This window comes from Vidua macroura, chromosome 2 (assembly GCF_024509145.1).
Source record: "Vidua macroura isolate BioBank_ID:100142 chromosome 2, ASM2450914v1, whole genome shotgun sequence".
Lineage (NCBI taxonomy): Eukaryota > Metazoa > Chordata > Aves > Passeriformes > Viduidae > Vidua > Vidua macroura.
Window position 1 is genome coordinate 63,611,141 of NC_071572.1, and position 26,634 is coordinate 63,637,774.

Here is a 26,634-nt window from a genome sequence, read left to right on the forward strand (position 1 = left end):
CTGATCTCAGAACTACAGATCCCAGAGCTGGAACACCCACACCTGCCTGTCTTGAGGGCTCTGTCCATCACTGCCAAATGCCATATGCCAAAGGTGCATGTTGCAGTGGGACACAATGCCCTTGCCCATGAGAACTCTCCTAGCAGCTGCTGCACCCACCTTCACGATCAGGCTCCGGTGCTCCTCAGACTGACTGAAGTTGGTGCCCATTTCAAAGATGCTCATCATGCCTTCCTCACACAGGCTCATCCAGGTGTTATATTCTTCCCGCTCTGGCAGTCTGTCCCAGAATGTCTTGAAGACCTCCCAGACTGTTTCCTGGCACACTGAAGGCACAAGAAAGGTCTGGTGTTAATACAACAGAAGTGCTTCTGTGGCACAAGCAGCCAGGCTATTATTGTCCCAATGTTGTAAGCTTGTCAGGACATTAACATATAGAAAACAGCAACCTAACATCTACATGGAATTAAGGAAAGCATTGAAGCAACTGAAATGAAGATATGGTGGCTCATCCGCACTTATATTACCTCTTTCCCTGAACAACAGTATTTCCACTGAGTGAAACTGCCATTTGATCAATGAATTGAATTTTTGGAAAACCTAGAATACCAAAATACTATGGCAAATGTCCTAATAGGAAGTAGAGGTGGAGGTTAAGTTGTAAGAAAGATGTGGCACTGATCAAAGTCTAGTAAGCTCAGTCAGCAACAATTCCTTCAGATTCATCTTTACACAGAATTTAAATTACATTTCAGGAATTGCAACTGCATTCATAATTCAAAAAACAAGGCAGGATGATGAAAAAAAGAATATGCTACTAAATAAGTCAAGCTCTAACTGTGCTGTACATGTTCACTGAGAAAGAACTGGACAGTTCTGAACAGTCAGCCTGAGAATTAAGGCATATACTACACTGCCTACTTTAATCTCCCAACCTTGCACATGCTCTTTTTGCCAGTCAGAGCAGTTGGTCACATGATGCTCAAGCAAGAACAACTCTGTGACCAAGGATAACTCAAAGAGAGAAAGATTTATAGGATTTTCATTATATCCTGGAAAAGAGCAACATTAAAAGGTGAACTCTCAAAATCATTTGTACCAAATGCCATCCTGGAGGAGTAGCAGACAAACCTGCTTTTTGGCCTTAATCTGATTTCACTTATTAGACAGTTTAGCGGAGAAATGCTTTGCATTCTGGGACAGTCCTGACACTACAAGCAAACCCTTACAGGAGACTAAATATCTCCAGAAATCCATTTTCTTCAATCAGCTTTAAAATTAGCTCTGGGCCACCAAACCCAGTACCTTGCTGTTATTTCTTCCCTATGCTTTGTTTTCCAAATTCCAAAGTTGTTGAAATGTACCTATGTAAAACTTAACACACAGATCACATATGGAAACATTTTTATTCAACCAAAAGATGGACATTTTTCTTAAACGCAAAGGCCTTACAAACAGCAACCTTAAGGAACTGTTTCCTATGCAACACCACCCTTAAAGTTGAGCTGACTCTGGCGCACTGGATGGCACCATGCAGAAAAAGTTCTTTTCTTCACCCTCAATTTCAGTTTATAAGAGCAGCTGAGACCATTTCTTTGTTGTGGAACTCTACAGACACAAAGATATTTCTTATTTCCATGGCACACTCCCAGGTTTATGACATCGAGATTAGCATTGTAGCTCATATGGTATGCAGGACCAGAGAACAATAAAGTCCCCAAACTCTGCATTGTTAACTGTCAGTAGTATATTACTATTCTAGCACCCCTTCAGCATCTATGCAGTTAACTTTATCTGTAAAACACACTAGTTTGGAAAGTATTGTCCATGTTTCCAATGAGTGTATGCATCTCTATTAATCAGAAACAAATAGCCAAATTGACAAACATCCATGTACTATCTCATGTTCCCCCCTCGACTTTCACTTGCAAACCCTTTGAAGCAGAGACCACATTTCCATCTGACCTCTGCACAAACCTCGGGCAATGAAGCCATAATCCTGCTCTGGGATTCCTGGTTCCTGATAGAGGTGTAACAAGCTTCCTGAAGCAAAATAACGTCCATAATATTCTCTCTACCATCCCACTTGTAAGAGCTAGGCATCCAGGAAAAGACTGAAGTCTAGTTTCAAATCCAGAAGCCTACACTAAGGAATATCACTTGCTCACATTTCTTTTGATGGTACTTGTATCCTACATACCTTTCACTCCACGTGCCACATTGTGGAGCAACAATCCTACAATGAGATTACTCGCTGTGGCTGGGGTAAGTCCTCAGCAGACTCTCAGTAACAACTGAAGCCATAGCAATAGCCTGCAAATACATTGCAGGGACACTGTCTAATCCTAGAGTTTTCAAATACCAACAGGCAAAGGACTGGCTTTCCAGTTGCAAGTAATTGAAGATAATTTTCCTTAATGCTCTTAAACTAGTTTAAAATAAATGTGATGAGACAGTTTCTTGACTGAATACAAGCTGCTCCCATATAAACAGTTGTTCCAATCGGCTCCCAATAGATTAAGGATTTTCTGTGTGTCCTTTCATTTGGAATTAGACACCCTACTGAATTCCAGTAGCAAAGGCTTTGGGCCATCTGTGGGCTCCAAGCCCATTAATTAGACCTAAGCTGTCAATGCGGCCATGTATTCTGCAAAAGGAGATGTGGGTAAGGAGTCGTATCTTGTCCTCTCCAGCCTCTCCTGTCTAGCTGTTTCCACTGAGGTGAGCAACAAGTTGGACAACGTAGTGCAAATTCCTTCTATATTCTCTTCCATCCACACAGTCAGCGTGTTAGTTCTGACACACAGGGAGGGATTAAAAACTCCAAGCAAACATATACCACAACTGCCATTTAAACACTTCTGTTAGCCTTGTCCAGGAAACCACAACTTGGTGAGCTGCTCACCAGCACAATCACTCTGCACCACCTTGTTGACACACAGTCCATCTTGTCACTGTCTTGTTTATTCTAACTGGCCAGTTTGTAAAGCAGGGGATTGCTTTGCAGGATAACAAATCCAGGCTGTTAAGGGCTCAACACAAGAACCATCTTCAGATGTGTTTACCCATAAGGTGCTCAAGAGTAAATTAATGGATTGGCTAAGAAAGACTGAAACAAAATTGTTCTCTTTCTTTCTCATAAATATTTTCATTGCTTTATAGTTAGAAGAGTTGCCATTTCACACAGAGAGAGAAAACAACACAATTTATTCAGCATGGTTCAAATCACACACATGAAAAGAAAGAGACAAGCACAATTCTATCTTCCACCTCTCCTTCAGGAACATCAAAAAGGGAGACAGTTCTCATCTGGACTTGACATGGCCACCCAGGGAACTGAAAAGACACCAGCCTCACAGTGCATTTAAAGTTGGCTAAAAAGATTGACCTTCTTTTAACTTGAAGGTGTAGCCCACCCTGTGATGGGTTTTCAGCTATCTGTAGGTGAGAGAGGTTTTTCAAAGTTTCTCAAATTCTGGAGAACTCCCATAAAGAAAAACACGTTTTTCATTAACCAGATTTTAAGCATTCTGAGACTGTAGACAAACATTGGAGGCACAAAACCAAAGTTAAACAGGACTTGACTGGAAGCTTCAGGTAATAACTATAACTTACTGTTTCAAATAATTCATTTTCTTTTCTGTCCTTCCAGAAACTTGCAGTGTCTGTGTCAAATACATGACCTATATATGCTGACAATAAACGAAACAACTTTTGACTAAGATTTAAAATAGCAACTCCTTCACACCTAAACAGAAAATGAAACAAAATGAGAGTCAAGGGAACCAAATGTTGACCACTGAGCTTTTCAAATAGAAATGCTACTCTGAATTTTAAATCTAAAACATTTAAAGGAGATAGAGAATGGGGGGGGGGGGGGGGGGGGGGAAATTGCTGCATGAGAGCTTATAATAAATTGTCATGAGCCCAATTATTCAGTTATGATTAAAGCTGCAGGGCAGGTTTTGCATAATGATCTTTCCAGGATTTAGTTTTCGAAGACTAGATACAAAACTCTTTAAAAACAGCAAAGCAGACAGTCCTGCCAGCATGAGGAAGAACTGCTGAGCAGACCTAGCAGCACTGCCACTGCCACCTGAAGAGCAGCTCAGCCCTCGGGCCATGTGCGAAGAGCTGCTCTTCATGCCTGGATCTCACACCAAACTTTCACTAGCCTGCTACAGAGGCACAGATATATGGGACAGCATTAACCACACCAGACCCTGGAGGAGACAGGATTTGTGGTGAGGCCTCTAATCCCCAGCAAGCAATACTGATTAAAAGCATCATAAAATCGAGATCAATCTTTTAAGGCAGTGAGCAAAGAGTCTTGAAGCTACATGTGAATGGGAAGGTAAGCTCCCCTGGAAAATTGTTTCCTTCATTCCATGGCTGCAGTAATAAATAACTTGTATTCTTAAGTTAGTTGACCTCGCAGCTACCTTGCAATTTTCCTCCAAAGAATTCAAATGTTAAAAAAAGAATGAAGACTTATGAGAAGAGAAGCTCCCTGCTACAAGTGCTGTGATCAAGTCCAGCTGACTACAGGAAAAGGAATAGTTATGCTGAAGACATGTAACTGATTGGCACAATAAACCAGAATTCAAACCAAGAATGCAAATAACACAGCTTGGCTGCAGTTTGTCTCCAAAGTATATTTTGCATGCATATACTACATTTTCCAGGTACTCCATCCCGAAAGCCTCACAAGTTAGAAGTCACTTAACTTATCACTGAGAATCATCTTCATCATCATCTTCATGAAAGGGGATAGGAAAAAATTTAAAGATGGGCACATTTGGTCCATGCCCTTATTCAAGCTTTACTAAGCCAATTGTCACAGGTACTTGAAGTAAGCAATGTCTTCACCTTTAAAGGCCATATCGGGTTTCCAAGGTTGCTTCAGAAAGCCAGACATGTCATAAGACAATTCCAATGGGAACTGTCTATCAGCATATCTGCTTCAAAAGCAGAAAAGCCCAGCCCTTGGGAGGTTATCTACTTCAAATGTAGTGTCTATGCTCAAGTAATACTCAAAACTAATAGCAAATATCCTGAAAAGCTTAAGAAAATTGTGTTTCAATTCAAAAAATTCCTCATAGGCAGACACAAGCTCTTTTCAGTCCTATAATCTGCAGAAATTAGTGAAAAAAAAATTATTTGAAGCTTCCTTTCCCAAAGGCATCATCACTGTTTTCAAAACCTCCAGCTAAGATTTGTGATGTGATTAGATGACCTTTCTCTTGCTTTGAAATTCTCCAGTCCAGCTGCCCCTCATGCGCCTGGGTAGGATACAGCATCCTTGTGGCTCAAGCTGTACCACTGGGGATGCATTTATCTCTCAAATGAGAGACAATTAGCCTATTACACTCAGTCTGTGCTCAGGGATTTCTGAGGTTAACAGAAGGAGCACCACATGACAGCACTGAGCACCCTGGAGGGGGTAGGGTGGCTTTCGGGCCATTTGTGTAAGTGGGCAGTGCTGGAGCTTAATCCCAATCAAATCTCATTAGTGCTTCTTAGGAGTTGAATCATCTGTGGTAACTAGGAGCACTGAATCAGGTTGAATATTCTATTTTGAGGCAATGTGAGGCCAACTCCTCGTCCTCTCTAACAATTTCTGCACAACTGAACAGATGAATTGCAGAGGGGCTTGATAAAGACAACTGTCACAGGGACAGACACTTCCTAAGAGGTCATTGCTGCAAAGGCTTTGTTAGCATTTGTTAAACAAATTAATACACAGAATGCTGCTGTGTATGGCCTGTAACACAGCAACCCTTAAATGATATATAACACAAACAAGGGGTTTAAATTGAGAAAATAATTGAATGCAAATTAGCTAATTCACATGAAGGATTTTTGATTTGAACACTCATTACTAAACTCTAGCACATAAATTATTCTCACCAATAATATTTCAGTAAAAACTAACAAGTGTCCTCCATTGAAAAAGTTTCTTGGAAACATATGCTGGTATCTAAAAATTCACATGTAGAGGGAGACAGACCTTCTACAAATAAACTTCAGAAATGTATTGCTGAGTATGAGGTACATGTAATATGTGCCAGGGGTGTGGAAGAAACAGGGAAAAGGGCTCACTCAGACAGATTCTTTATTTAATGTATGCTTTTTATCCAGGTACTTTTCATGACTTTTGGCTCTTTGCTTTCATCATTATTAGCAAGATCTGAATAATTTGTAACATTGTGATTTCAGTATCAAATTGAAACTTTACTCTTGACTGTGTTCATGTGCAGAAAATGACACCATTATTTCTAATACTTCAGTAAACAGATTTGAAGGGACTGAAAAAAGGGGGAAATGAACAGGCATAGTGCTATGTCTAATCTAGGGATTACATTCATGCATAGAATTTAATTCCTGAGAAACAGGAATTCTGTCCAAAGTTCAAAAATATCTCATCAGCTACAGCTCACTGCAGTATCATCTATTTCTTTGTTTGGTCAGTATCTTTAAAAGCTAATCCTTAGATGTTCAACTTTATCTGAAGCTCTGGCTGACAAGAACAGTTCTGGCAGAGAGACTATCTGACCTACTCATGTGAAAAGAAGATCAGTGCTCACAAAAAAAAAAAAAAAAGTACTTACAACATACACTGAATAGTTTAAGACAGAGGGTCACAGGAGGAAAAAATTGTAAAGAGAATTTAAGAAAGTTAGCCACCAGAGTAATTACATCTCAAAGGTGGCAAAGAAGCATATTACCCTGAGCCATGGTGACAAAATCCAGCAGCCCAATTAAGAGGCATGAGGTAGCATGGCTTGTACTGCTTACCCAACTTGTAATCCTTATATTGTTTTTGTTTTACATGCTAATTCAACTTCTAAGTCTACTACAATCCTCTACCAACAGCTTACCCAACAGAGAATGGACAAATTCACAGAACTGTGCACATAAGGCGACTGGTCACAAAAGACTTGGTCTGAGTGGGCGTGTCTGTTTTTCCTGTAATAAACTTTATTTATCTATTGCTCAGGCTACCATTTCCCTGTCAGCAGTAAAGAACATCATACCAGACACTAACATGTACAGCCCTCTCACTGTCTGAAATCCCACTATGAGATTTCTACAACATTTTTTTTGTAGAATCTCTAGCTGCCATCAGACACACTTTGTGTTTGTCACAACAGTCTAGCAATGAATCACTATTACATTTACATGACTCTTCCATCAGCAACCATAATGTTACACCATTTAAAAGGACATCAGTCAAAAACACTCTGAGACCCAGCCTATAGGCCTACAGTACCCAATCTGTAAACATCGATCACTGATTTCCATCCCCACATTCCAAAAAACGAAATACAAAGTCAGCCAACAGCAGCAACCTCTGTACACAGCTACAAGAGAGACAGAGACAGGGCAGTACAGAGACAATCATAACCCAGGATTCATCTCAAAAGAGTGATAATAGCATCATCTGCTACTGCAAAACTCTGTTCTGATTGTAGGAATAGAGAAGCACTTTAGAAATTTGTCTTCTAGACCTCAGGTGTAGAAAGACAAGTACAACCCCCCCACCCCATTCCAGGCTGATGCTTGTGAATATCATAGTAATAAAATGATCACCAATAATCATACCATTACTTAGACTTTTATATGTTGAAGGGTGATACTGCTGTTTTAGAAAATACCAATTTTTCTCCAGATCCCTGTATTTTGTTGCACTTTGATTTTTTTTAATGGTTTATTATGTATTTATCATATTCTTTATCTTGTATCTTTTTAAGGCTCAAAAAATCCAGATGTCAGGAAAAAAAAAAGCTGTACACTGTAAAGCCTACAGCAATATGACAGAAGCACTTCCTTAAAGCCCATGACAGGAATGTTCATCTGCCAGTCTCTGACACTCAGCGAGGCTTTTGCCAGCTAGCAAAAGTAAATAAAGCTATAGGAGCTACAGACAGATAATTACATTCCCACCTGTCTCCTTCTAAGGTAGACACAGCTAGAAAAAATAATCTGGATAATCAGCATGTGCAAACCTTTTCTTATTTTCTAACATGCTCTTGCATCACAATACAATCTGCCTTTCCTTCCAATGTAGTGGCATGGTATTGCTGGCAGTACAGCAAAACCAAGGGAAGAAGAGACTGTATTAGAACCATCCTTTCCAGAGAAAGTATATATTTATATTGAAGTATTTTCTTACTTCAATATATACAGAATAAAAAAAAAAATCTAAAAATACACACTCAGATTGAAAAATCAATAGATTCTGTGTACATTTATATTTATTCCCTTCTGGGGTCAGTTGTTTTCCTAGTCACTCATAGTAGCTGTGGTCAGTTCATCATCACAGTCTCTGCCACTACTTCGTCCCCTTCAGGGGGAGGACTCGTCACACTCTTCCTCTGCTCCAGTGTGAAGCCTCTCCCATGGGAAACAGTTCTTTGCTAACTTCTTCAATATCAGTCCTTTCCACAGTCTGCAGTTCTTCACAGGCTGCTCCAGCATGGGTTCCTTCCATGGGCTGCAAGTCCTTCAGGAACATATTCCCATGGGGTCACAAGTCCTGCCAGCAAACCTGCTCCAGTGCAGGCTCCTCTCTCCATGGGGCCACAGGTCCTGCCAAAAGCCTGCTCCAGTGTGGGCTTCCCATGGGGTCCCAGCCTCCTATGGGCATCCACCTGCTCTGGCATGAGGTCCTGCACGGGCTGCAGGTGGATCTCTGCAGTTCCATTGACCACCATGGTCTGCACCACAGGCTGCAGGGGAACTCCTGCTCTGGCACCTGCAGCACCTCCTCCTCCTTCACTCACTTTGGTGTCTGCAAAGCTGTTTCTCTCTCATATTTTCACTCTTCTCTTTCAACTGCAATTGCTGATGTGCAACTTTTTCCTTCTCAAATATTTTACCCCAGAGGTGTACCACTGTTCCTGATGGGATTGGCCTTGACCAGCAGAGCCAGTTGTCCTTGGCTCTGTTGGTATAGGGGAAGCTTCTGGCAGCCACCCTTGTAGCCCCCTGCTACCAAAATTTTGCCACACAAACCTAGTGCACATGCACTCTCATGACCTCAGATGCCTACTCAGGACATCATTAGATGCCACCCAACACTTCTGGAGCAGCAATTGCTGCTAACAGAATGAAGATGACAAGTTGCTTGAACCAGACCTTGTGTGACTTGCTGCTAATTAGTCACCTCTACTATTTTCAGAGGTCTTTTTCAGAAGTTTTAACTTAAAAGCACTAATGGTAATCACGGACTCTCTGCTCAAGAAAACATTGTGGATTGTGAAAGCTGTTAAATCCAGTAAGGAAACAGATGGACTAGGTGGATTTTTGGTTCAGCCTAGGATTATTAAGACCTAAATATACTTTTGCAACCTAATTTACAGATTTCTTTCTTCTTTATTATCACTCACACCGTTGCTTAGCTGGTATTGCCCTAATGTACCCCTACTACAGACAACTGAGAGGTGACTGCAGTTAAAGCCCATGGTATGCATGGATCCATTTGGAACAAACAAAGAACAGTTGAGTCCTCCTGGGTGGAAATAAGAAACTGGCAAAACCTGTCAAACCACCAGCATCATCATCAGTGTCAACATCCCTTGCAAGCTGGGCACAATTCATATTTGAATGAGGCTGTAAAATCCCATATAATTCCACTTTGTTCTCCAAATACATTGTTTATGTTTACTTTCATGCGAACACTAAGCAACTCCTGGTTGTCAGTGGTTTTCATTTGTCTAGTAAAGAAACTGTCACCAGTAACAGTTTCTCTATAGAGAAAAACATGAGTCTCTGAACACCCTTCCTTCTTCTCTGACAGCAGCTCTGTCATTTTGCCAGTTTTGTACAGACATGTTAAAATGTCTGACAAATTGTTTTAATGCTACAACATGAAGAGCAGAAAGTGCTGCATGACTGTGATACCCCATTCCAATGCAGTCAGACAGAAGGGCTTGAAATACGTCATGTTACTGTAATATTTCTTCAAGTGAAAGAATATGTTAGTGGGAATATTGCAGCTCTTCAGAGAAAGCTCTGCCACACCAACTTCCACATATTAAAAGAAAGGCTGCTTATCTGTTATACTACAGCCTGACACACAGAGACTGTACACTTTGTACAACCAGCCATAGCCAAAAGTCACATGGCTGAAGTGCCAATGTCTCAGACTTGACTTTTCTGACTGGCCCCTCAATGAATTCTGCTGGCACTTTAAGAACACTAAATAAACCAAACAAATTCTATTATTTAGCTACTCTGTACATAGCACCTATTTTTCTTAGCATTCAAATTGTTCTGAGAAAGAATTATTTTAGTAAACAATGTGGTTTCTGGGAGCAAGAGTTCTTATGATATATGGGTGTAGACAGAGAGTGGTGGGGTTTCAGCCCAGAACAGCTCTCATAAGCAAGATTATCACAGAAAATAAGTTTCACCAGTAATAATGTATTTCCTATGGCCTGCTATTTATTATGTTTAAGAGCTTGAACTATTTTTTAATAAGTGAATGTCCTTTATCAATTACCCATGAGATGTACTTACCTCTGAGCCTGAAGTACTTCAGATGGTTGGAAATAGCCTGCTCAACAGATTCACCAGGGCAGATCTTAACTCCACTGGGAAACAGAATGGACCGCTTCCTTCGTAACTTCAAATGCCTGTGGAACTGCTCAGCATCCAGGATGCCATTAGGCTTTTTCAACCCAGGAGTCAGAGAAGGGTTTGCCAACTGCCAGTCACTGAGCTGAGGGGCTGGTGAAACATCTTTAGCCTGTCCTCCTCCTGCAGCTGAATAAGCTTCTGCTGTGAAATTAAAACCACACAAATTTCTCAGATGAGATAATGATGCAATCATCACTATCTTCATGCCTCTTCTGTGGTCTCTGAAGGAGATTGCTGTGCTTTTTTCTGTTAACAGAACCTGTCTCTGAACCTGTCTCTGATGTTATAAACAACCTTAAGCTCTTTACAATATCCCATCAAATCGTAACATAGGCTCTAGCCCTTTGAATTCTAATGCCTCAAGTTTAACTTTCCATCTGCCATTAGGCTTAAATCAACGGGACTATATTTGTGAACAAACATGTATTTGGAAGCTTTCAGGGCTTTTCAGAAGTAAAACAAATATTTGAGAAATAATCCTACTCCATACTTTCTTTCCATAACAGATTTTTATACCTTGTAAAAAGAAAGCCGTGTGAATTGACAGTTAGCCTTCCATCACTGAGACAGGTCTCTACTCTACTAGAGCAGGGGGAGGGGAGGAAGAGGAATAAAAGGGCTCATCAGATTTATGTTGGGGGTTTTTAGGTGGTGTTTTTTTGGTGTTTTTTGTTTGTTTGTTTGTTTTGTTTTGTTTTGGTGGTTTTTTTTTTGTTGTTTTTTGTTTTTTGGTGTTTTTCATTTTTAATTCCCTCTTATGTTAGTTGTTCCACTTCATTCCAGAGGAAGCTTAACGAAACAGCTGAGGTAAGAACATGTATATTGAGATTTAGTCTGACAGTCTAATTTTCCATCCTTTAAAGTCAGCTGATCTGAAATAATTTAATTCAACTTCTTTCACTTTTTCCCTGGAAAACATACCTGAAAAACAATCACAACCAATCATTTATTAGAGAAAAAATAGTAATAACTCCATGGCATTTGTCATTCAATAGATTATGAGTTCATTCTGCAACTTCATAGTCAATAGACCTTTGAGTTTTATGACTGAAAGATGAAAGGCACGGTTATTTTGATAGTGTATTAAAAACCAGCTCTGTTGCAGAAGATCACCAGATGGTATAGCAGAAGCAGAAAGAACATCAAAAAAGGTCTCTAAGACAAACCCCCAATCTTTACCCAAACTGATACATGTTCAGTGCCCATATGCAGAAGACAGAACCTTACTTTTTAATATTTAATAAAAAATTAATAAAGGAAAATGAAAACTAAAAAAAAAAATACCAGCATTTAACATCTCAAAGTTGAAAAAATTGCCTCCTATAGCTACTTCTACACGCAAGACAAATGTGCAGTTATACCACCTGGAAATCAGTCTAAGTATTCCATATTTACACTGCTATCACAGCACAGATGTGACCAAAGATTTCTCTGTATTAGACCCCTTTGTTACAATTAAATCAGAGAGCTATTTCTAATTCTATACACTGTCATAGTTAAATTTGTAACCAAGAACATAAGAAAGATGTCTGCATTACCTGCAATCATTTGAAGATCTGTGTTAATCATTCCCAGAAGGCAAAGAAAGATTTTCCACATGAAGCCAAACATGCTTATTTGTGTAATAATAAAAAAAAAATATATAAAAGCAAAAAATCGGAATCCCTTTTAGCAGAAGAGCTGTTGTCTTTACTGTAGCCTTGAACCAACCAAGAGCATTACACTTCTTGAAAATGTCTTGACGTTACATATTATCTTTGGAGAAAGCATTAGGTAAAAAAAGTCAACCAATACATCCTGGCTCTGCTCTTTTCAAAGACAATATTCTGCTTTAGTGAAGAAGCAAGAAAAGCTGATCGAAGTAGACTCCTTGGAGCTAGCAGATGGACTGACACAATTTTTAAATTTTAATCTGGCCAGCTAAGCTCTTTACCAGGGCTTGTCATACCATTAACAGACAGTCCAAACAAGGACAGCACCTTTCACATTTAATTAACCATGCTTTTTCATTGGCCTTTCAATTTCTGCTCTTTTTAAAAATCCTGCCGGCCACAAAACATCAGGGGGAGCACACTAATCTCCAGTAGAAAGTCTTGCGTGTTTTGTCTTCTGCTTGTACAAATATGAACACATATATAAGTGCACTACTAGCTTAAGCACCATTGTAGATGTAAATACTGAAGCAACCTCTCTGTGGGACTGTTTCTTCTGCTTACAGGGCTGCTGTCAAGTCTGTGCTAAAGGAGAAAGTCTTGTGCTCTTCCACCACTATCTCCTGCATCCCAAAAGCAGTGCCTCCTCCAAAGATAAAGCCAGGACAAGTAATGATTCTTTCATCTCTGTTCAGGTATTACCTGACATGAGCAGCAGCAAGAAGTGAGTACAGACAGCTGAAGAGATGATCAGCTAAGGAAACTGCAGAAAGGACAGAGCACAGGAAAGCAGCAGCACTCTCAGTTTCCATCCAGGGTCAGCTCACTGTGGAAACATCTATGGAAGCTGCCCTACAATGGCAGACTGCATTCAGACCACTAGGAAATCTTCAGGGCTGTCTTCTGCATGGTGATACTCAGGACTTCCTGGTTACTGTGTTCAGATCAATCTGAACAAACTGCTGGTTTGGCTGAAGTGACTATTTTTGGTAGTGGTTTTGTGTAAGTATTTCAAAGCTGGATTCCCAGGTGTCTGCCTGCAAAGCTTTTACACAGGGCTCCTTAGGCAGTACAATGCTCACTTCTCTCTTCTAGCTGCTCTGATGAACTGCCAGCAATGCACATATCAAGAATTATCAGCAGTATTACACATACAACACTCACAGGAATAAAATAAAATTACCTTTGTTTTTATGCTCTGTCTCTGACATCTAACAGACTAGCTGATATTTTTCGAACCAGCAACATATTTTCTTTGGTTTTCCCCTCTCCACCCCAAAATTATTAAATTACCCTTAAACTTAACCACTGAGCTGCTTGAACACCCCCAGTTTTTTTAGAATTTTAGACATTTTGGATCTATCAAACCATCACTGCAGACCTAGTCTGGCTCTGCCAAGCTAACCATGATGCTGGCAGCACTGTGCTGCAGCTACACACAGAACAGCACAGAGACAACACTGCACTGGTGCCCAGAAGCTGTTTCAAAGTCCTATTCAGCATGTCTGGGTAGAGACAGCAACTTCTGAGGTTAGCTTGGGTATCCTTACTATGACCCTGGATCCAACACAGACCAGCTTTATTTTTTAATCCTCTACAGAAACTCATGCTTTCAATGTCATGAATGTTTTTGCTCACATTACTCTGCACAAATCCAATTGGATCAAGGTTAGAAACACTACACATGCTTATAAAGGCAAAAGCTATCTTACCTCCAGAACATGTGACAACTAATCCCTTTACAGAATACACATACTTCAGTAAAAGCATAAAACCCAGTTAAAAGTTTTCTTGGAGGGTTAAAAGTTTTCTTGGAGGGTTTTTTAGATTTACTATTGTTGTTTCTTTCATCAAAGTACTCAAAGGCACTCAGAATGTGAAGAGTATAAAAACGTTCTCTGTCAAAATTCGTTTTCTATGGTATGGTTATGTCAGCTTCTGTGAAATAAAATATTTTAAAAGTGTAAATTCAGTTTTATTAGTATTAGTTTGCTATCAATTTTATATTCAAGTGATTTCAGCACTGAAATGTAGACTTGCAACAGCTGAAAATCTCCTATATTTATTATAGCAAAAGGCATATCTGAAAGCATAATAATTTAAAGTTTCTTAAAATAAGAAAAACAACTCTTGCAATAGATTTCCAAAATAATTGTGGAAAATTAACTCCTTCCTTGATTTGACAAAAGCCTTTACAGAAGCACTTTTTATCAGAAATAATATATAATTCTTCATTATCAGCATCCAAGTTGTATCTGTTCAAAAGTATTCATGCAAAGAACTCTTGCTGAAGGAGAAAAAAGGGGAAGTGTAATTCTAGTGACACAACACACCAAGTCATCCCAGTACCTCCAAAAATAAAGACTGTTTTCTGACAGTTTGCATTTCTGAGAAGAAACATGTATTTTCATATATAAATGTGATTAGCGGAATTAGAGTTCTCTACAGAGCAATGCTCTCTGGAATACTGCTACAGCACACATACCGTTCTAAATAATGTCCCTGTTTTTCAAATGCAATTTATTCAAAAAACTGAATCCACCTATAACAAAAAATGTGAAATAAAGGATTACTTTCATGAAAATTACTAATAAAGAGCCACACTATGGCTCTTTATTATGGAGATACCCACTATCTCCAAGCTCATGAAGTTTACTATCCAGACTCTAAATTGTCTCCCCTGACTGGACAAAAAAGATGACTTTATGGCATTAGACAGGATTTACCAACAAAATTCCCAATCAGTTTAGCAGAGACAATTAGGTTAGACAAAACTTTTTCACTTGTTCAGTTTCTGTGGTTGCTGTGGCCAAGCATTCACCATTGTCACTTTTTGCTTGTGCTTCTGAAGAGCTTTTTGGTGAACACCTCCTAAGAATAAACAAGTTCTGAAGCTGTTTAAACTTCCAGCTGATGAAATTCAGCCCACCACAGCCTGTTGTACTGCCACCTCTTCCATCATACAGTGTTGTAAATTATTTTGAGAAGAAAAATTAGGAAGTGATGTCAACCAAATTAATCTCACACTTATCAGCGCTGTCCATGTAATGTAAACCTATTCCCAGCATTCCTCTTTTTCTGAATTGCTGACCAGAAATCTCTTATCTTGTTCAACAGTCAAAGATTATCCCAGTGTCTTTGCTTCTCTTTGTACTTCAATTTCCAACTTCAGTTTGGTTGGGCAGAATTATTACTGTTAGTCTTGGTTTTATTCAACACATTTTCAATTCTGAAGCTTTTCAAGTCTCATCTATAAATCCTGCTTTTCCATCTGGAAAACAGTTGTTTTATTTTTGCTTGTTTGGGTTTGTTTGCTAGAAGCAATATTCTGCTTCTCTGTCCTAACCAAGATAAAAGTGATACTACTGTAGCTCTCAAGTTTTTATTATTTTCTAAGGTGTAGTACTTCCTGAGCACTGCAAGTTCATCTCAGGGTCAAGTTCTAGGAGGTGAGTACCACAAAAGCCCAGATGAACTACAATTAATCCATGCCTGCAATTCCACCGCTTAAACACAGCAGTCCCCTCATACTTAAAAAATGAACAAAAACCCCCAAAAAACATACTTGCAGATTTGCTTCTCCAGTTCTTAATGAAAACTAAGTGTCTGGTTTTAGATTTTTCCTGGCAGATTTACTTCCTACAAGTTACTTCTCTTCTGCCTTGCTTCTTGTGTAGTGCAGTACCTTAAACAGATCTCCATGACTCAGAGGTCTTTGTAGAAGACATTTTCTGGTCCCACAAATAGAATGCAGCAGCTTTTTCAAAGAAACTGATGGGTACCACTGACTGCCTTGAAACAAAAATTACACAGCTTAGGGTAAAGAGCCTTACAGAGACTGGTTTCCTTTGAAATACCCTGTCACTCCACTATTTCAGTTAAACAGGGCTTTATACAGGAAACGGAAATGCAAGAGATGTGCAAAAAGGTCCCTGAGTCAGTCTGGTTAAAAAGCTAACTCTGGGGAGTTCCAGCAAGTAAAAAGGTAGCATGGAGATACCTGGAATGTAGCTTCTTCCACAGACACACTTCCTAGCATTTACCACATACCTGGTAAATACAAATGGCTGGAAATGGGGTGGGTTGTGGCTGATGGTCCCATAATCACTGGGTGAGACATTTGGGTTAAGACACATGTACTGTGGATATACTTTAAAAGCAGTCAGAAGGCCTATGTTACACTGAACTTGTGGGTTATTTGTAACAGCTGGGAAAAGAATGGTAACAACCACAGTCAGCAACTTCTGGAGATAATTTTAATATCAAATGCATTGGCATTCTCATAGCACATATGCATTAAATCTAAAAAGGCAATTCTTTTGTGTTAAAAAATCAATTTAGAAAATTGCATACATTATTTTGCTTTTAAATATCTATAAACCAGACAATCTAAAAAAGAAACAATTGCTTGGTGTTAAAACCTAAGTTTACCATGAGAAAAAGCCCAAATTGTTTTTCATAAGGGAGCACTGAAAAGATTATTCAATTAAGAAAGATGTAGAGAAAGGGAACATATTTCTGCATTTTATCTTTTGTTTTACAATAAATACACAGATTATTCTTGTAAGTAATGCTGGTGCTGTGATTTAAGTGCTGAAAGACACAACTCTGAGATGAGAAGGAAAGATGTTGAGAGGCAGGGGAAGAAGGGGTAGTGCCAAACTACAGAATTAAACTAGAAACAAAGACAAAAAACATACAGTCATTGCACAAGGCTGGTCACAGCTATACAGAAGGTAACTGTGCTCAGCAAATTGTTGTTTTAAAATTCTCTCCCCCAGAAAGAATGCTTCCTGGTTGAGAAACAAATAAGGGGGAGTGGAGGGGTGTTGGATGACAGTACAGAACCTGAAAAAATAACTGGATTTTTGAGAAGCCAAGTTTCAGAGTTGTCTTGAGGGAAGGGGCCCTGAGAATTCTGCAATGACAAAAATGCTCACATCTGTGGGTGGCCCTCAGTTTTTATTTTAAGTCTCGGTTGTATTTCCAGCTTTAAGAGCTCTGGTTTTGTAGACTGTTTTATGACACAAGTGGTTTTGGCAGTTATCTGACACACAGTCCTTCTGAAGGGTAAGATGACACTTCAGTAAAGTTACAGTGGGGAACAGGAGAAAGCATCCTTTTAGAACAGTTACCTTCTAACGTGCAGTGAATACAGAAAAAAGCACACACATCAAAATGTGATCACTGTTCAAGGAAAAGCTACATAAATACAAATTAAGACAATGATGAACTTGTGCTAATTTATCAAATCAAGTCTGAGTTCACTCAATATTCAATCATCTTTACTCAATTCTCCTAAGCAAGGTACAAATCCTGTTTGTCTTATATGTAAATCACATATCTTAATGACCTTATATTTCAGTAAAACACCTCAGATTTTTGAGGTTGTTAAGCCACAGCCTGTTTGTCTTGCTAATGCAGGTGATGCCTTAAGATTTGTAGGAATTATTCCCCAAAATCAGGTGAACAGCATTAAAAATCTACTGCCTACACATATTGTATTGGTATGCACTTTGAGAGCAAGTTTGCTTCTAAAATCTGCTAAGAAAAAAAAAACTTAAAAGAAAATGCACTCCCAACTTTGAAGTATTTCAACAGTCACTCTCAAACAAAGTGAACACACTTTTATGAAAATGCTAGGAAGGGGGAAAATATTTTTTTTTTTTAAATCATCAAAACTCATGAGCCTCAAATCTTGGCAGAATTTTCTGACACATGCTGATTACTTCTGTATATAATCATAAACAAAACAAAAAACACATCTCTAAAGAGAGTCATCATTAAATCCTTAAAGTAAAAAAATACATAGTATTCATTCTATCTGTATCAACTGCAAGAGACATACAAGATCCAGATCCTGTCTTCAGACATGACTCCTACAGGAGCATCCATGTTTATACAGAATTATAAAGAATAGGCTCAAAAAGACAAAAGTATTTTTACATCCTTGAGGCATATACCTGTAGCAGGTTTCATATTCCAAGAATCAACTAGCAATCCATATGCATTAGGTTAAACTTACATATTTACATTCTTATCTACAACCTTCTCCTTTCCCCATTCCAGCATCTTAAGACCATACAACACCAGTGAAAAAAAAAATCTTTAAATAAATACATTCCAAACAAAAAGTACTCCTTGTGCCTTATTTTTTTTTTTTTTTTCTTCCTTGCAAGGCAGGGAGAGACCAAACACCACTATGCAGAGTTCCAGTTATTTTATACAGCAGTGTCCTTTGCCAGGACTGCCTTATTAGATTTATTAGCTGCTGCTGCCACTTTGCTGTTGAAAGTGCAGTTGCAAGATCAGGTCTCGAATTTCTTCTCTTTTGTTCCTGATCAGCTGACGAGGGAACCAATTCTCCAGATGCAGTGGTTGTTCAAAATTAACTATGGGATTCTGGCAAGAGAAAAAGGAATATTTATGGAATTAATTTCCTAGCACAACCTTCAGAAAGAATTTCAAACCCTTCCACTGCTGCTGAGATCAAGGAGGCACAAGCAAGTTTCCATACAAGACTGCCAACCTTCAAAGTAAAATTGCAGTTCCTTCATCATAATCATACATATATGTGCCCTTATCAAAAGGTACTCATGGTAAACACCAAACAGGTTATCATCACTAAGATACATCACTATTAACACATATTAAAAGGCAGATTTCATGTATTTTGACAAATATATAGCAACTATAGCAAACTATAGCAAAGAATCAAGCATACTGTGGTTGAGCATCCTGAGATTTTTGTCTAAAGCATGTGTTTTTTCTGTCATGAGCAGGTCTTCTGACAGGAGACAACAAAAAGTAAAGAGTATTGATAATAGTTTTAGCAGGACATGAGAACGGCAGAATTGGAACAAATGAGGATAGCAAAATTAAATAGCTGAGAGGTGGTGGCAGATTTGGTAGTTAAGACCACAACATCACATCTGATTTGCCAAAATCACTTCTTTTTCTTCTTTCCCTCTTCACTCTTTTGCCATGCTAATGTTTCACCTCCTTCTTCCTTTGAATAAATATATGATAAATTGAAACAATAAACTAAAGAACACATCATGATTTGCAGTCTATGAGTCCTGGCAGGTTTAGAACAAGTTACAAACACCTTTAACTTTAACAGAAGTTACAAGGTGTTTGTAAACACCTTGTCCCAAACCTTGCTTCTTCAAGAAAAAGAAGTCCCCCTTGTTAGAGAATGGGCAGTTCAAAAGCTTTGGTAAGAATTACATTTTCCACCTACACAAGAGCTCAACCTATCTATTGGAGAACCACAGAATGGCTGGGGATTGAAGGAACTTCTGGAGTTTTCTATCCCCAACCAGACCTTCCTGGCTTCCAGCAGAGCACCTCTCCTCATTGGGTCACCTGTCACTCAGGTCAGGAACTCTCCAGGAAGCTGTCAGCCCAAGTCACCCCAAGGGTCCAGGGTCTGTGAACGTGAGGCTGCTTTTACCTGTCCAAAGGGACATTGTGCTCTTGTTCTTGATCAGGTGGCCAACAGCAGATGTCTGCTGCTATGTCACCCATGGTGCTCTGCTCTTTAGTCACTACCCAGAATCTCTCAGATGGCTCCTCAGCCACCCCTAGGCATAGATCCATGCATTCCAGCTGACCCACATGAAGGACAACTCTTGTGTCAGAAATCCTTGTGTTCTGTGCCTGTGCTTCTCAAAGAGCCCATATCCATTCATAGCACTTCTGTTGGATACATGATGTCCACATGTCCAAGACCTGGACAAGATCACAGCCTGCAACTGCACACAGAGCTCCAATCTCCCCACCCTCCCCCAAAAAATGTACCTGTGTACATGTGCTTTGGAATGGCAATCTGTTCTCCTACAGCAGAAAAGCCTGTCCACTGCCCAAGGCCTCACACAAGGCTCTGAATGCACAGGAATCTCAGAGAATGTGAACCACACACATCAAGCATCAAACAAGCAGAGCCATTCAAAGGACAGAGCAAAGGGCAGTGTGCTGTCATGGGGAGGAAGACTTGGGGACACCCTAGAAGACAGTGCTTGAAGCCCAGGATATGCAGGTATTTAAACATATGTGCTGGAAAAGAAAAAGAGGCTCCCTTAGCTCTACACATTCCCTTTTAATAATTTCCCCTCTCCCTCTCTCTACAGAAACTGCTGCCTGCAGATTCATTCAAAGACCGATGCACAAGCTGACAAAGTTTTAGATGCTGCCAGAAGAGATGCAAAGATAATTTTGTAACATCTGTAGGGCAGCAGTGCACACACTGATAGGCTCCAAATACATGCAAATAGTCAGGGATACTGCATGTGTCAAATTAAAAGCAACATTAAACTACAAAGTCAGAAACATTTGAGGATAGACACATATGAGACACCAGACAGAGAGACCCCTGCCATTACTTAAGAATGGGTTTCATCTCCTTTTTCTCAAATGGCTTTGACACTTTTGACACTTGACAGCTTTTTTGTGTCTGGCTGTTTTGCTCAGAAAATGGGTTTTTGTGGTTTAAGATAGTTTAGGTGAAAGGGGAAGGTAGTTTGCATTTGTACCTGGAAGAAGCTTTCCACATACTGCAGCAAATAGACCCCACAATCACTGCTGTTATCTTGTTTAGGCACTCTGGGACACAGGTCAATCATTGTTGATTTACTGAATTCCCGATATGCTTTTCGTTTAGCTTCCCATTCCACTTCAAGGTACCTACAAAAGAAAGAAAACAGTTAAAATACTTGAGGAATGACTCCCAAGCTCAATACCTTTTGGCACACTACCCAACATTGTTCCAAATATCCAATATTCTATTGTACTCAGAGGCATTTCTACCACATAATAGGCAATATACAAAACAAATATCCACGATGTAATTTAAAATCAGCTACTTACACAGAGTTTCTATAAGCTATTAGGATACCAGGGCATTTTTATACCTTAACTAAAGGAATCATTTTCTTGGCTATCACACATTATTCCCAGGTTCATTCTAAGAGGCCAGCAGTGCTTTTTCAACCTAAGCAAACCATTAAAGCCCCCTTAAACCTCACCTTACAAAAAACTTCAGTTACAATTGCAGGAATATAACCCTTGCAATCTAACAGTGCACAAGGTATTTAAAGTCTTGATGAAAACCTTAGGAAAGTTTTTATATAGTGATTAGGATATATTTGTTATCAGGCTTTTCTGTTGCTCTCATGCTTCAGTAGCAACTCACTAACTCCACATTCAGGGCTGGCTGCTGATTTTAGAGATGGGATGGAAAACCTAAGGGTCTGGTTTTCAAAGGCAATAGTTACGTGTATTCTTCTCCTGGCTTTAGCTAGACTTACAAAGTCTCAGGGCTCCTGAAAATCAAGCATAAGACTTAAGAGAATAAATATATGCATTTAGTCAGACCTTGTGTTTGATTTCTAAAAGCCCCAAGTCCTTGCAGTCATGAGAATAAAAATACATATACAACACTTAAACAGCTTTTGGAGAAAATGGCAACTGTGAAAAGGCACCAAATATGAAACAATTTAAAGATGAAGACATTTCAGTGAAGCACCCTTTCTAGAAACTGCAAGAACCTATGACTGTAGACTTTCTAATTCATTTGTTTGAGCCTGACAACTGCCCAAAACACAACAAAAATCAACTCAGGGAAAAGATGTCATAGAATCCCTACATCAGTTTCCTTAAACTTCTGCTTCCAGGGTGTAACTGGAAATTGAAAGAATAAGAAATTTGCTTCCCAAACTCCCCTGATCTCATTACTCCATAGGTTTCCACTTGTTTTCTGACTTTCTTTTTCTGACATCTCTCTAAACTCCAAGAAACCACACTCTAGAATTTCAGCCTCAGGAGTAGTTCAAAGAATAGTTCACTAAAATAATACATCCCACAGAGATTTTATCAATAAATAAATAAATAGAAGTTCCTATTTCATTCTTCCTCCCAAGACACAAGGCAAGGAGGTCTCTCTATTTAGGGAAAAGATGGTTTCACAAGGATTTCTAAATCTCATCTAAACTTTACATAGCATTTTGAAGAATTTACTTTTACAAGAAGGTAGTGCTATTTACTTTACAGATTTTTGTACCCTTCAGTGAAAGGAATAGCACAGAGAACAAAAAGAACAATTGCATTCGGCTTCAGATATTTAATATGTTTTTAAAGTTGTTGATAGACATTAAAGTCATTAGGAGTGTGTAAAAGTACTTAAAATTTTTATAACATTCTTCCTATACTTACACACTTATCACATACAAAATTGAATATACTTCTACACTTTTCAAAACAAATACCATTCCAGTATAACTCTACTGACACATCAAGCGTTTAGACAGCTTCAGTCTAGTTTTTGTATTTTTGTACATAGGAGTGGATTTAACATTAATTCTGTGTCATCAAGACAATGAACATCAGTCCCCTAGAAAACTGTCAGTCAGATTTCAAAGTATTCATTTTAAGTGTTTTTCTACCCTTAAAAGCACCTTCAGTTGCTGGACTAGATGGGATAAATCCTCCCCCCACAAAAACAACACCAGCAAAAACCTCTCTATTTTTCTTTTTTCTCCACTCTCCACTTTACAGTTTTTGCATCATATGTGGGTTGCAGAACATAGACAGGCTTTTCATGGAAGCCTCTGTATTATAATTACAGTTTCCTTAGTCATGACTCTTCACAGATTTTCCTTTAGCATTAGAAATATACACCTTTCTAGACAAAAGTACTTTGCATATAGAAATATAATCAGCAGCATCTATTGCTAAAAGATAGAAACTGGAGTTACTTACTCTCTCAAAACCTGAACTGTTTTCTGCACAGAACATGCTTTCAAGGAATCTAAGATAAGTATACAAGGCCTGTACACAACAAAAAAAAAAAAAAAGTCACTGCAGTCTTTCATCACCAACACCACTGAAGGAAGTATTTTGTTTGCATACAGCCTACCCAAAAGAATTAATATTTTAACCAATGTGGTAAAAATGGACAAGTACCTACAGCTGTGGTTTTATGACAATACCTGAAGTACTACAGAATTTCCTAATTTAACGTTACAATATTAGAAAGAAAACAGAAACATACCTTTTACAAATCTGCTTTTTGGAATTACTTAGGGAGATCTGAGACAAGAAAAAATAAAAATAAATTTTAAAAAACCAACACCAATTATAAACAGTAAGATCTTCATAAATTTAAAGTAGTTAGAGAAGCTCTCATTTCAGAAAAGTAGAAACTGATAAATCAATTTTAAAAACAGGTGAAATCATAGCATAGCAAATAGGTAACCAAAGGACGACAAAGCAATTCAAAATGCCTTGCACATGCTGCAGGCTATGCAAACATCAATAACTACTGCAAAAAAGATGATGCAATATTCTTTGGTCAAGTCTCACAGCCTTCAGAAATTCAGTAATAGGTTTTCTCTGTCAATACAAAAAGGCACTTACTTTAGAAATAGCTGAATATAGAACTGAAGTAGAAGCAGCAAGTTCATTGCCACCTAGTACAAAAAAAATGGGAAAAAAAAGAAAATAATGCCTAAACAAAGTATTTTTATTTTAAAGTTCATGATTATTAGTATTCAGAATAGGAAAGTAAAGAACTAATTTATATACCAACTTTTAACATCCCCTTTTGAATTCTGAAATAGCAGTGTTAGCAAAGGTCTTCCCTCCTGATAAAATTCTTACTGAAACCAAACAACTTTCCAATCATCCCTGATTTTCCATGTCTCTTCCAGTGTTTTCCAGAGTTCCAGAAAACTGGCAGTCCAGAAAACGGGTACATAAAAACATACTACATTAGTCTGGAAGTTTTAGAAATCATCTCTCACGTGATTTCCCTCCTTCAAGGACTAAGACACTTAGAACTGCTCATGGCTTAACATTACTTTCTCCTAGATTACATGTCTTTACAGAATAAACTTCTGTTACCATCCACCTCTTCTTCATCCCTTAAGAGCACTAAACCAGCTCCAGAGTTGTCACTCTCTGGCTCCAGTGGAGACTGCCGAGGCCAGTGGGATAATGAATTCTGACGGGGACACTCCTCATACACAGCTTCTTCTAACCAAGGAAAACAGATAACTGCCATGTACCAATGAGACCTGCCCAGCAGCAAGGAGAGGGAGGAAAAGATGTTAAAACTCTGTAACATTTGGTTCTGAAAAGGCTATGAAAAGCTTTTATAGTATTGAGAGCTCACAAGGACAACTGTTCTGTGACACACAACCATCATTGCCACGTTCTTTTCATGGCATCTCACACTAATCCTCTCCCTCATTTTTTACTTTGCATTGTGGCATAACAGCAAAAATAAGTATCAATTCCCTTAAAAACCCCAAGAAACCCACCACAGCAATTTATCAGTGTATGAGCACCCATTCCACACTTCAATTAAAATCCAAAATAAAAAAATACTAATCAGTGATGGTGATCCCAGTTTTGAATATAGCTGAAGGTATGGCACCTTTCCACAGCTGTTTTCCATTATGTACCTTTCAATAATGATTCAGTTTTACAATCTGAATCAGTTTTTTTACAATCAATTCAGTTTTCATGTACAGGTTGGTTATTTAACCAGGCCAAGGCACAGATTATGGAAGTTCTACTTTTATCTATTGCCACTATGAGTTGCTGTGATTTCCTTATAGAAATATTACAGAAGTGCATAGGAACCATCATAATGACACACAAATTAGTCTGAAAAATACCTAACAATAATTTTCAGTAAAACAAATATCAAAGGTACAAACTTGACAGCTGAATAAACATCTTAGCTTTTGAACAGTTTTCAAAAAATTACTCATTCCACATGTGTTACTTCTTCAAAATCTAATCTATCATGGGCAATGATCAGCCATAGATTTTTACTACCACAACATTCACTGAAATCTTTAAATAGCAGAAAAAGTGTTGAAAATATGGACTTACTCCTCATTCACAGGCACAAAAATATAATCTTTATTGAAGATATTTATATGGCGAGTCCATGTTCTTACTCTTCTATGTCTTCTCTGTGCTGCTCTGAAAAAACAAATTACAATTGTTGTTTGGTTTTGCTCCTTTCACTTAAAGCAAGGCATAGGGATTAGCACTCCTACATCTCCCCAGGCCCTCAATGGGTTTTTCATTTATTCTAGAAATTTCCTAGACAGATTAAAAATAAATCAGCACACCATTGAGCCAAGTAACTAATGAGCCATTTCTGAACCATTTTAAGCTCTTCTTGAAAGCAAACCCCACAATCATTCATAGATTGGAGTGGATTTCTTGCAATTATTATTTACTGAACTAAATGCAAAACACTCATCTAAGCACCAATCAGTGTAAATACAGATCTATAATAATTTTAAAATATCCAAGAATTAAGCTTCACATTACCATTTTGAAGGCCTATCTGAACAACTTTATCTTTTGAAGGGAAAAAGCTAAATGCCTTGCACAGGGTCATGCAGCACACTGGCAGCAAACACAGAGGTGAAACACATGCCCTCCAATCCTGAGATTTAAATGCTGCACCACACTTAATTTCCAGCTCTACAGACAAAGCAGGAGGACACAATATGAGGAGAACAAGAAAAAACTGAGAAGATATTTAAGTTTAGATTTTCAGCCTAGTTTGCACATGTTGAAATAGAAACCAACATTTCACAGATCTTTGCTCCAATATGAAAGTAATATTCACTTTACTCAGCAGACATCTTATTATCATTGTGATTCCATCCTCATCTTTGATTAAGAAACACAACTTCAGAGTAGTAGGAACTGGAGAAAATGAGTAGGGAGTGGAAAACCAGGCTGGTGTAGCACTCTGCATGGGTCAGCATTAAGTGAAGACTTGTTGCAAACTTCCGCTGCTACATGACTGTAGAAGCACTGGGAACTTCAAAGGGAAGGCCTGTTTATAACCTGGGAAAACACCTATAAAAGGAACTTTCTCAATCCAGCATCTGAGCTGTGTGACCAAAGTGAAGCAAAGGGTCTTTAAGTAGCTACATCTGTTGGGATTCATTTAATTTACAACAGTAAAGAGCCAGGATTTTCACTAGCCATTTATCAAAAAAACCCCACTGAAACAAACTAACATCCCAAACCATCTGCAGTCACCAGGTGAGTATCTAGGCCCAAACACAAAACCACAATTTCCAAAGCTATCTCCTAAACCAAAAAAGCCACATTCCTTGAAATATGGTAAATTAAGAGTGCCATTCCTATTCCTCCAGAAAATTATGGGTGAGGTGTGTGCCATTCTCTTCTCACAGGCAACAAGCAACAGCACAAGAGCCAAGAGGCTCAAGTTGTGCCAGGGAACAACTGGCACAACAACAATAGCCTAGATTAGCTATTAGGAAAATTTCTTCACCAAAAG

General features: G+C 38.7%; 2 protein-coding genes across 2 annotated transcripts in view; both read right to left on the reverse strand.

Annotated features, from left to right (window-relative positions):
* Nucleotides 1-12,255, reverse strand: part of IMPG2 (interphotoreceptor matrix proteoglycan 2) — a 52,066-nt gene extending 39,811 nt beyond the window's left edge. Inside the window, exons 1-3 of the mRNA XM_053970946.1 lie at nucleotides 12,183-12,255; nucleotides 10,525-10,785; nucleotides 160-326 (exon numbers count right to left, since the gene is read on the reverse strand). Of these exons, the coding sequence (XP_053826921.1) occupies nucleotides 160-326; nucleotides 10,525-10,785; nucleotides 12,183-12,255 (501 nt within the window). The remainder of the gene's footprint in view (nucleotides 1-159; nucleotides 327-10,524; nucleotides 10,786-12,182) is intronic.
* Nucleotides 12,256-17,239: 4,984 nt separating this feature from the next.
* Nucleotides 17,240-26,634, reverse strand: part of SENP7 (SUMO specific peptidase 7) — a 53,866-nt gene continuing 44,471 nt past the window's right edge. Inside the window, exons 18-24 of the mRNA XM_053970781.1 lie at nucleotides 25,197-25,289; nucleotides 24,198-24,370; nucleotides 23,712-23,764; nucleotides 23,347-23,384; nucleotides 23,055-23,123; nucleotides 20,831-20,981; nucleotides 17,240-18,698 (exon numbers count right to left, since the gene is read on the reverse strand). Coding sequence (XP_053826756.1) covers nucleotides 18,561-18,698; nucleotides 20,831-20,981; nucleotides 23,055-23,123; nucleotides 23,347-23,384; nucleotides 23,712-23,764; nucleotides 24,198-24,370; nucleotides 25,197-25,289 — 715 coding nt within the window. The 3' untranslated portion in view covers nucleotides 17,240-18,560. The remainder of the gene's footprint in view (nucleotides 18,699-20,830; nucleotides 20,982-23,054; nucleotides 23,124-23,346; nucleotides 23,385-23,711; nucleotides 23,765-24,197; nucleotides 24,371-25,196; nucleotides 25,290-26,634) is intronic.